The 11,792-nt window shown below is 48.9% G+C and overlaps 1 protein-coding gene across 2 annotated transcripts; it reads right to left on the minus strand.

The window, feature by feature from the left end:
* Window positions 1-949: 949 nt before the first annotated feature.
* On the minus strand, window positions 950-11,578 carry LOC125507968 (disease resistance protein RGA5). Of its 2 annotated transcripts, none has more exons than XM_048672512.2 (3): window positions 10,485-11,578; window positions 1,762-3,775; window positions 950-1,631 (listed from the first exon to the last, which is right to left on the minus strand). In XM_048672512.2, exons 1-2 carry the CDS (start codon window positions 11,300-11,302, stop codon window positions 1,801-1,803), a joined length of 2,793 nt encoding a protein of 930 aa, XP_048528469.2. In that variant the 5' UTR covers window positions 11,303-11,578; the 3' UTR covers window positions 950-1,631; window positions 1,762-1,800. The 2 variants fall into 2 exon arrangements, with proteins under 2 accessions (XP_048528469.2, XP_048528468.2); XM_048672511.2 differs by having other exon boundaries at window positions 950-1,634.
* Between the last annotated feature and the right edge of the window lie 214 nt (window positions 11,579-11,792).

The raw sequence follows: 11,792 nt of genomic DNA on the forward strand, positions 1-11,792 counted from the left end.
GAGCTCAACATTCACTTCGTTCGGGAGCACGCCGCACTTGGTCTTGTTCGAGTTCTGCATGTGCCTACCGATCAGCAGTTCGCCGATGTCATGACAAAGGGGCTACCCACCTCGACTTTCAAGGGCTTTCGGTTCATTCTCTGCGTCACCGGCGACGCTTCGACTGCCGGGGAGGGGGGGGGGGGGGGTTGAACATGTGTACATGTACGTAGATCTGGGTTTTGTATGCCGCACCTGTAGTGTATGTCTTCCTCTGTATGTACGTGTATCTTAGGAGACAAGACACCGGTCGCACCCTTTGTGTGTGTGTGTGTATATGTATGTATATGTGTGTGCGTAGTGCACGATCAATGAGGTATCGATGCACCAAATCATTCTCTACACTTCTGAAGCTCTCCCGCCAGCCTGCAGCTCACGGACATCACATCGCCGCCTGTCTCGGCCTGCTCTCCGCGCCTTGCTCTGTGGCAATAGTGTGTCGCTATAGTAGGGCTGCTGCCGGAGGTACTCCCGTCTTCCTGGAATTGATCGCTCTTATGCCCTGGGAGGTCTCCGTGACATGGAATCTGCCCGCATGTCGACTGGAATTTAATCCCTCTTATGCCCTGGGAGGTCACCGCGACATGGAATCTGCCCGTGTGCAACACAGTTGTGCTTTTAGTTTCTGTATTTCTTCTCGGTTTCCGTTTTTTTGGAAAAATGTTCATCCAAATCTATTCACTGTGATTTAGTTTCGAAAATCTTAACACGCGAAAAGCAACAGTGAAACGGTTCTTTATTTGGACACACGGTTTAAGGGATAAAACGTTTTGATATAATGAATCTAAAGAACGCACAGGTTGTGACAAGTGTCTATCGCATATGTAGTTCGTAACTTTGTTACCATGAGAGGAGATGGAAGTGATATTTACATAAGGTACCTCTTAAGTAGTGATTACGCAGCTTTCCCTTGAAAATGATTGAAGGAGGGAGCTTCTAAAAATAACATCCTTCATTATTCTTAGTTCCGTAGCAACATAGTGTTGGCAGTGCCTTCCCTGACACTCCGGATTCGCTGACTTGCCGTGACCAAGTGAGCCACGCTACATCACCGTTACCTTAGCCCACACAGGAGCCATCAGATTCCCATTCAACGCTCAGATCAATGATACCGTGCACCGCTACAGTACGCCATCTACAGAAGCAAACAATGAACTGCTGCGTCGGTGAACAGTGCTCGTCCATAGTGGATCGATCTGGGCCACTCTTATTCTATCGGACGCTTTACACTGGCTAAGTCAGGCTAATGTAGCTGGAACTTAGCCACACAAAGGCAGCGAATCCGAGCCCCTGCCCTGAATATGATCATACGCCAGGACTTTGCCGAGGAATAAAGAAGCATGAAACAAAGGGAAAGTTGTGTATTCTGAATGATACAATATTTAATCTTGAAAGTTGGATCACGAACACGAAACCAATTTGGTAAAGCCTAAAAAGGCAACCCCAAACTTGTGCCTGTTTTATGAAGGCATAGATGATTTTATCTGATTAGAGAGAAAAAGCTGAGAGACTGCATGGGTAAGTTGGCATAAGCGACGTCTTCTCCTTCAGTCCACGCTCCTCCTTGTCTCGGGAAATAGTTGCCAAGTAGTCTTCTGTTCATCACGGTATCGACATTTTTGGATTGCCAAAGCAAATGAGTGTGTTAGGAAACAACAAAAAGTGAACAGAAGTCATGTAGGAGATCGTTCGCTAGCGCTAATACTACTTGGATTAACATACCTTTTTCCAGCTTCTAGTCATCCTTCAGTTCTGTGATTTCTAATGCTTGGTGATTTCCAAGGTGGGTTTCTTGGGGTGGTTGGATAGCAGTTCTGTGATGGTTTTCTCTGCATCCTTGAAGGAAGAATCTCCAGCGCCTGCACAGTAGACGGTGGTGTGGACTTGGCAAAGATAAGAAACTGAGAGATGGCCGACTCCCTGAAGCCTGCTCTCCTCCCCAGCCTTGAAGTAGAGCCGAAGCTTTCGAAGCTGTGCCATCGCACCTTCTCCGAAGACAAATCCCAGGCCGCCGTCCTGGCACTCAAAGCTGAACACCTGAAGGCTGCGGAACTTGTCGGCCGTGATGGTCAGCGAGTTCTCTGTGGTCAGTAGGCAGCGAAGCTTGAGGAACACCAGAAGCGGCAGCTCGCCCAGGACCCTGAGACCCTCGTCTCCGAGTTGAGCAATGGCGATCTCTAGGTGGGTGATGCTCGAGCTGGTGTCCAGTGCCATGTTTGCTGGAACTCCACTCAAGTAGCAGTTTGGGCTCGTCATCATGAACTTCTGAAGAGCACGCGGAGGCACCCAAGACTTCACCAGAAAATCCAGGGAACTTGTACCGCCAGCAGCATCGAGGAACAAGGACTCAAAGGTGGGGATTCCAGATGAGCTCGACAGGCCAAGCTCGCCCAGGGAGGTCACGAAGCTCTTCCTCTGAGCTTCTGTGCTGCCATTATCATCCGCGAAACACCACTTCACCCCGAGAGTCCTGAGCCTCTTCAGCTTGGCAAGCTTAGCCAAGCATTCCAGTGAGTTTTGGTCCCCGATGCTGACCATGGAGAATTCCTGCAGCTCGTGCATCTTATCAACTTCTGCTGGCAACACATTGGCGTCCGTGGCGAGCAGGCTGGCTAGCTTTGGTAGCTTGTTTGCTGCAGAAAGGTTCTTCACACTGGTCCGTCTAACGTCCAAGGTTTCCATGTGTTGGAGTTCATCAACATCTTTTGGGAGCACAGTGACACCTTCTCCGCCAAGACCCAGATACTTGAGAAGGAACAGCCTGCCTAACCCAGCAGCAAGATGTTCATCTTTCAGGCCTTCCACGTCTTCCAGATCCAGCACCCGTAGCAACTGGAAATCTATGAGGTGAGGTTCCATCCACTTGGCGATCCTGAAGAGGGTAAGGGACCGGACTTGATACAGGTTCATACTGTCTGCTTCTGACTTGAGGATGTCATCGTCCTGATTGCTGCTGAGGGAGAGTCGGCGGATCGCGTCTCGCGGTGCAGCGAGAACCAATTCAGCGTCCGTCGTGACGAAGTTCTCTTTGCTCGACAGGGACGCGATGAATTCAAGGATCACGCCGTGGACAGTGCATCCCACAGGCTGGTCGTCGTTGTGGCCAAACACCGGTTGAATTAGCCTCGTGTTGATGAGGGCGTTGAAGTAGCTTTCTCCCCTTTTCCAAGCACTTGCTTCGCCTGCTGGGATGAATCCTTCGGCAGACCATCTCCATATCAGGCGTCCCTTCTTGATCTCATAATACTTGGGAAAGATACTCAGATACAGCAAGCAAGTCTTCAGTGGCAATGCAAGGTCCGAATAACTAAGGTATAGTATCTTTCTTATCCCTTGCAGCATGGAGTACTGCTTCAGCCCTGACATAACATACTCCTCAACCTTCTTCCAATCTGCCAATTCCAAAAACTTCCTGGATAATAATCCAGCCATGACAACAATGGCTAGTGGTACGCCATCGCATATTTTGGATATGTCGTTCAGAAAACCGTCCGAATCAGATGGTGGTTTTCTTTCCAAATCAAATATCCTGCTCGATAGCAGTTTTTTGGAGTCAACCTCACCAAGTTGACCCATCGGATAGATAGTATCAGTTGGACGGTTGCAACATAATTTGGCCACGTCGTGAATGCGGGTTGTTGTAATTATCTTGCTTCCATGCATACCATCAGGCAAAGCGCACTTGATAACTTTCCAGACCGATGGCATACATATATCATCAATGACAATCAAATACCTAATATGTATATTTAGCGGATATCAGTAAGATGGGTTGCAAACAAAAAGGTATACAAGGACTAATCCAATAGATGACAACTGAATGCATAGACCATGTGAACTCAAAATGTGATAAGTGAATCACGCACACATAAGTCCTCTTACAGAAGTGGAACTGAATACATAGACCATGTGAACTCAAAATGCGCAAACCTTCTGATTGCATTTTCAAAATGATTGCCATCTTACATCAGTGGAAAACATTTGAGGATGAGAATTTTAACCTCAAACCAACAGCCATCTCTTTCTTGCATGAAGTGAAACTGACTAAAGAGGCACTACAAAGACCATTTGACATGCCAATCAGCATCAATAGCTCGGCAGAACATTTGAAAGCAAAGAAATTACAGAATCTTTCATAATAAAGTTCTTAGCACTCTTTTTTTTCTAAAAAACATCTTAAAGAGAACCTCAATCTAGTTGCGCACAGGATAAAACATAAGCAATGCCATCACAGGATAAAACATACAACTCCCCATCAAGGTGTCCAGTCACGTAGGTGCCCCAAACAAATAATCAAAAGAGTTGTTTGGATATTGTGTAAGCAATGCGACAGATGATGATTTTTTTGTGTTTTACTCTGTTGCCTCTTACTTTGTTGAATTTCAGATTTAATAACCATATTACTGAGTAAGTTAATAAATGGCTACGCGCATCGAGTGCTATGGTGCTCCTTCTTTCTAAAAAATGTTTTGATCAAATGTGATATAGTAAACATGAATAAATAAACTTCTAATATGAATTTTATTAGAGATATCGTAGGAAACAGTTTGATTCGAGCATAACGGTTATTTTTCCTAAATTTCTGATATTAGCTCAATTGCTGGGACATTTGTGATCATGTGGTTCAGTTACCTATGATAAAGTTCTGAGAAGTTTAGTTACCCCTAACAAAAACACTCAGAACTATCATCTCTTAGAGGATGGCTAATAGTATAGCAAGCGGATGACTGTATCCATCAACAAGCCCCAAGACCACCCGCAAAAACAAAAACAAGCCCCAAGACCGTTGCCCCTGACATCCATTGACCACTTAATCCCAACATCACCCAGTAGGCGACCTCGTCACCAATACCGTAACACACAACCACTGTGACTTTAACACCCACGAGTGCAAGGAGTGCCCGAGACGCTCATGTTGGCCAAACTTGGCCGTAAATCAATCCGACAAACACCAGAATCGCCAGAGCTAAATGATCAAGGACGGATGTGGCACAACAAGGCCGAGCAGAGGACCACAACCTTCATTTTTTTCCACCATTGCCACCGGTAAGTGGATACTTCTCTATTTTTTTTCTCGCATCACGCAGCCCCATAATAGACTTTTCCCATAAAAACTTCCCATTCTTTGAAGTTGGAGCTAGCTGGAAGTCAATCATGATCCAGTGCTCTATGGTGGAGCTGCAACTCTTGGGTGAATCCGTTCCAAAGTGAATGGGGTCAAGCTTAGCTGATTTTGGAAGGATGGAGCAATTCCAAACAGGCTCCTAGTATTATAGTTGCTGATGATTTTTTCTATAAACCTTGTCAAATTTTACACCGTTTGACTTTCTGTTTTTAGCACTGAGGGAGTATGAGTTATCGGTTTGTCTAATTCATCTCTAGATGTTTTCTAAAGATGTCATATCTAAACTCCCATAAATAACGCAACAACAAGGAACAAAAAAAAGCTAGGACAAAAAAAAATAGACCACAAACATAATGGACATCAGGTATGTCACATCTAGATGTGTCCTAAACAGACCCGTCACTTATCTTCTCTACTACCTAAAAAAACGTAGTGTTCCGTTTTTCCTCTTACGTTTCCTCCAACCTCTTCGTGACTTCGTCCCATCCCCGACGTACGCTGCCTCCCTCTCCTCGTCCGATTTTTCACCCCCACCAATCTTCAAACAGGAAGGTCTCCCTGGTCCCTGCCACAGCATAATTTCCTACAAATCAAAGGTAGATCACGACAAGACCCACACACACAATTCTCGTGGGATCCCTACCTACGCTAATATCTCTCGATCCCTTCCATCTACTCCCTCCGTCCGAAAATACTTATCATCAAAATGGATAAAAATGGGTGTATCTAGAACTAAAATACATCTAGATACATCCCCTTTTATTCATCTTGATGACAAGTATTTCCGGACGGAGGGAGTATAACTCCTAAAATATCTCTCGATCCCTTCCATCTATACCTCCAAAAATCTCTCTTTTCCCTCAAAAGAGAAAATTTCTCTCTTCAATACTGGTGTATATATATATACACACATCCGATCAGTCGACATCCGCCGCCTTCCATTGGGCTTCCAATTGCCTATAACCCACGCACGGCCATGTGATCCGACGTGAAAAGCCTTGGATGGCCGCGTGCAAAATCGCTCATGTGCTCTATTGTTACCTGGCGGCTGTTGAGCGGGACCTGGCCCTCCGTCAGGTCGAACGCGGATTTATAAAGCACGGGTTTCTGGACACCGCTTATCTATACCTTTCAATACTGCTTTGAGATCCGTGCGACACAATTAACTTACAGCATAAATTTTTCTTTTTTTTGTTCCTTCAAAACAAGACAACATATGGACTTCAAACTTTGCAGGACAACAAAACATTCTTACTACAATGTGAGAAAAAAAAATTCAGACTTTTTTGTCCGACATAAATATACAAAATGATATTTTTTGAGTAAAAAATATTATTTCTTTGTATATATGATCCACGAAAAAATCTGAAAGTTTTTTCCCACATTCTAGTTAGAATGTTTTGTTGTCCTACAAAGTTTCATGTTCATATGTTGTTCTATTTTTAGGAGAAATAAAAAAGACAAAAGTTGCTCGCACGAATCGTGATGTAAAAATGAATGGCTAGATAAGGGGTATAGGAAAGCCTATGCTTTCTCAAATGTTAACCCCGTCATGATCCTTGCATCCCATCCGCCATGTTGTCCGATCTAGCCCTCAACGTCCGTCGCCGCGCCATCCGATATCCTCAGAGCCCATCCGCAGGTCCGCCTGTTCGCCGCGATCTTCCTCCGTTGACCGATAGAATTGGCACCAAGAGAGCATAAATCACGGCCCGGGCAGCCCGGCAAGTCGGGGCGGACTCGAGCATGGTGAGAGCTGACCAGTGACGCCCCGAAGGCCGAGCTGTTGCAGTAGAAGAAGTTGCATCAGACTGACGCGGTGGTGTGCATCGCCCATGATGAAGATGAACACGCCTCTGGGCGCAGGTTGAGCTGGGCGGCGTGGTGCTGACAACTAGCATGGCCAGCACCACCAGGTACTGGTGCAAGGTCCACACCATGTACGGGGACATGCTAGAAGAATACTATGCTCTGAAGCATGTCATAGGAGCTTCCTGATGCTGGTGTAATCTTCCAGATCTTGCCGGATGAGAAGGAAGTTATTTTCACGCCCAGGTGTTAAGGGCATCTCCAGCCGTTGGCCCATCAAGGGGCGCATAAAATCACCGTCTGGGGGTGAGCCGGCGTAAAAATTGAGCCTGGGGCGAGTTGGTCCCCAGCCGCCGGCCCCAGGGCCGCTCCCCAGGCACGTTTTAAAATAAAAGAATTTCGGCGAAGTTCGGCTTAAACACGATAAAATTCGGCCAAACATGATAAATTTTAGCCAAACACGATAAATTTCGGCACATTTCGGCGAAATTTGCGGATTTTCATTACATAGCACATATACATAAACTAATCTAAAGGAAAAACTGGCTGAAGTCGCCGCCGTCGCCGCCATCGTCGTCGTCGGCCTTCTCCTCCTTGACGCGGGCGCCCCTACTGGACCCCTGCCCGGCGTCGCCATGGCGGACTGGTGGCGGCGCATCGTCGTCGCTGTCGCAGATGACGGCGACTCCGCCTTCGTCGCGGCCGCGTCGACGCTCCGCGAAGCGAAGCAGGGCGCGCTGGCGCTCCTTCGCCTTCTCCAGGCGCTCCTTCTCCATCGCTATGGAGTCCCTGCGCGCCCAGTCCAGGGCCGCGTCGTCGTCGTCGAGCTCCGTCGTCACCGGCGCGGCCCGCTCCTTCTTCACCGGCACGAGCCCCGGCTCCGTCTTCACCGGCGCGAGCCCCGGCTCCGTCTTTGGCTTGACGAAGCGCGGAGGAGGAGCCGACGAGTAGGCGCGCCGGCCGCCCTCGTTGATGACGATGCCGGCGCTGCGAGTGCGCCGGCCGAGCGGCGTCTCCGCCGCGGGCTCGGCCTTGACGCCGAGCAGGGCCGGAGTGCCGGAGGAGTGCGATGAAGATCGGGAGGAGGAAGAAGAGGAGGAGGACCAGAACCTCCTTGGCACCCATGGCCCGGCGCGTCGGTGCTGCGCCGGGGCGGCCGCCCTCGCCGGGTACGCCAACGGCGGGTCGTTGCCGCCCTCGAGTGTGCGGCCAGGGACGCCCCACCACAGGTGGCGCCCCTCGCTGTTCTGCTGGCCGCCGACCACCGGCGCGCCGTTGGTGGACGCCAAGCGCTGCTGCTGGCGGCGCTCGAAATACGCCGCCCAAGCCGCGTGGTTGTCGTCGGCGTACTGGGGGAGGGAGAGTTGGGCGTCGATGAGGGAGGCGCGCACGACCTCGACTTCCTCGGTGAAGTACTTCGGCTTCGCCACGGCGTCGGGCAACGGGGGAATGGGCACTCCCCCGGCGCTGAGCCTCCACCCCGTCGGCCCGGCGCGCATGTCCGGCGGCACCGGGATGTTCACCTGGAACAGGAGCCAGGACTCCTGTTCGCGGAGCGAACGGCGGCCGAAGCCGTTGGCCGCCGCCTCGTCTCCGGGGTAGCGTTCCGCCATGGCGACGGGCTCGGGAGAGGTAGAGAGATAGAGGGAGGGGCTGGGCGGCGGCGCTCGGGAGAGGTAGGGAGAGGGAGGAGCTGGGCGGCGGCGAGGGGCGGGGCTGGTGTGGGCACAGGCGAGTGCAGGCCACCGGCTATATAGCCGCGCTGCACCCGTGTGTACGCGTGCGAGGGAGGGGAGGCGTCGGCGCGTCGTCCCGTGACGCGCCGCCCGTGAGGAATCAATGGTAAGGCTGACCGGCGGCAGCCTTGCCATTGATTCCCCGCGGGAACCGAGGCCGTTAGGGGAAGACGAGGCGCCGTGTCGCTGACGCGGCGGGCCCGCGGCTGTTTCGCGCCAAAATAGTTCGCCCCGGCGCCCCCGGGGGCCCCCCAGCTCGCCGGGTTTGGCCTGGGTCCGCCGGCGCTGTTTTCGGCCCAGGCCGGCAAAAATCGGGCTTCTGGGGGCGCGACTGGGCCATTTTCTTGGCGCCGACGCGAAAAAAATCGTCTGGAAAGGCCTTCCTGTGGGCGCGGCTGGAGATGCCCTAATGGATTTAGGCGCTCCACCCTTGATGATTCCTTTTAAGGTAGGTTGTTTTGTCCATTATTATTTTGGCCATGAATCTGTGATGTATCAATTAATTGGTTTGCTATCTCCCTACAATGTGTGAGATAATAGCAAATATTTGTGCAACTTTCATTTGTCATGATGTATCGATGAATTTCTTTCTTAACCTACAGGTTGCTAAAAATGACATCAGAAAATAAGAGAATTCTACCCACTGTTCTTGCCAAATCGTACAGATCAACTAGGTGCACTGCATGATTTAATGTTAGTGTCATTTATTTTATTTGATTACTATTAACATTTATTGTGATCACTAATTAGCAAAAAAGATCAAATCATATATGAGGTCAAAGACAATTACTATTCGGACGGATAAAGAACAAAATACATCACCATTACTTGATTTAGTACTTCTAAACCCTTTAATTAGGCATCAAAGGATGAGTGCCCTTACAAATGATGACATCTAAGAACAAGCCGTATGCATAATCCAACAAAGAAGGTTAGCTATACCTTTTTTGTTGAGGAATTGGTCAGCTACATGTTGACAGGGAAAACTAGGAATATGAGCTTTAGCCAGGCATCAATTTGTATCACTCTCAAACATTTGATCAAGCGGCTAGCGCAAGTTGGTTGTCTACACTCAAAATCAGGCCAACTGTTCCCCACCATGAACTGTTCAGAAATCCCCTTCCCTACTTGCACACCCCTACACATAAAAGCTCAGGCAAAAAAATGGGCATATTTAGATAATGTGGGCATTGGTTGTTGTTTTGTGTAAGCGACCTTATTGTGTATTTCAGGAATTTGTCGAAGATAATCATGGATGGTGTAGTTCACTCTTGCCATGTTAGGCTTTGCATATTGTGCATCAGTGGCCATCAGTTTGGATTCAGAAGTAAAAACACTTGATAATCATGAGAACTCTGAAGCTGCTATATGTTAAACATGATTGGTGTTGAACAACTAGAGTATGTATGCTCCCCGTTGCAACGCACGGACATTTACCTAGTATATCACAAAAGGTATTTTTTTTGTACTAATCTAGTATGGAAGACCTTTGTTTCTGCATCTTGCAAATGCAAGGAAGTTCGACCTTCGAATTTCTCATGGTTTCGGACATGCCGCCCATATTTGTAAATAAAGAAAGCAAATTTAACCTAACGCCTAGTTGGGATGGCGAGTGACTAGCTATAGCTGGTCAACCTAAATGCATCCATCGTACTAGTACGTCGAAATAGATAGCAGAGCACACTGCACGGAAGAACTAATATGACAGAAAAATGTAAACTAGCTAGGGATGCGATAAAGCAGGAAAACAACATATATAGTTGGTGGATGCGCACCTCTTGTTTTCGAGGGATTCTCTTAGTTGTTTGATGACTTGCTGCTCCTCCATTGATTCCAAGCCTGCAGGTTGCCCGTCGCTGACTTGAGACAACATTTCCAACAGAGTGGTCCGTATGTGCTGGTTACGGCCAGCATACACGAAAGCATGGCACTCAAATCTCCCCCGAAGCTCATGATACACCTCATTAGCAAGTGTGGTCTTGCCAAGACCTCCAAATCCATGGATCGATACCACCCTCAGCCGTTGCTCTTTGTCTCCCATGAGATGGTCAACAACTTCCATTGTCCGCCCATCGATAGCCACAAGGCGAGGCTCCTCCTCGTAGATCAGCTGGGTAGGGATGATGGCGCTGCTGGGTCCATGTTCATCGGCTTCAAGGGTGTCGTTGGTCCCCAGATTCTCCAGCTTGTACCTCTTGTGCCTCTCGTTGGCGTCTTTGAAACGGTCGGTGAGCTCTGTGATTTCCTCCGCGAACTCTGGCGTCTTTGCGGACGATCTCCTGTCCAGCAACCTCCGGAACAGCTTGGGGGGCTTGCTATCTGGTGCTGGCGCCGAACGCTGCTGCACGTAGATGTCGATGCAGTCTTCTGTGTCGTAGCCCACCTCGCGGACCTGCCTTGTCCACTCCTTGGCTTGCACATCTGGATCATCCCGCGTGGCAACCTTGAACAGGAGAGCTTCCATGGTGCTCAGCTCGCCCTTGAGACTGTTGGTTTCCTTCCGCACCTTCTTCTCCTCCTTCAAGTTAGCCAGCTTCACCATGAGGGAGTTCATAACTCCCGTCGAGGCGCTCACCATAGCTCCTCCAACCATGATGCTTTGGTTTCTGACCTCGCTTTCCCCTTCCCACAAAAAAAGAACAAGGAACCAGCTAGGTATTTGGATTGTATGCTAAATCGACCGGCGCACTAGAATGAATGCATGCTCCGAACAAAGGATTAACACCCTTTCTCGGCGATAGATCTGAATGAGTTAGGAGCGCGGTGGTCTTGAATAGACAAATAATGGGTCCTAGCTTCTCCCAAGTCGTGGAAGTCTCGACCCCCAACGAGCTGACTATATTGCCATACTTAAGGCTTCCATGTGCATCTTCAGTTGATTACATACCACTAGACGCTCCTTTAGACACCGACCCATATGCATTTTTTTTCCTGATATAGGACAATATATTAATATTAAAAAGAGTGAATTCCATTTTTTCCCCTTTACTTGGATTCGTAACTAGATAAAAATTTGCAGGGGCATGCAGGGGTGCGCGAACACGCACTTGTTCAGCCCTTCCCGGCCATATGATTTTCTCGCG

This window comes from Triticum urartu, chromosome 5A, assembly GCF_056163025.1.
Source record: "Triticum urartu cultivar PI428250 chromosome 5A, HENAU_Tu73, whole genome shotgun sequence".
NCBI lineage: Eukaryota > Viridiplantae > Streptophyta > Magnoliopsida > Poales > Poaceae > Triticum > Triticum urartu.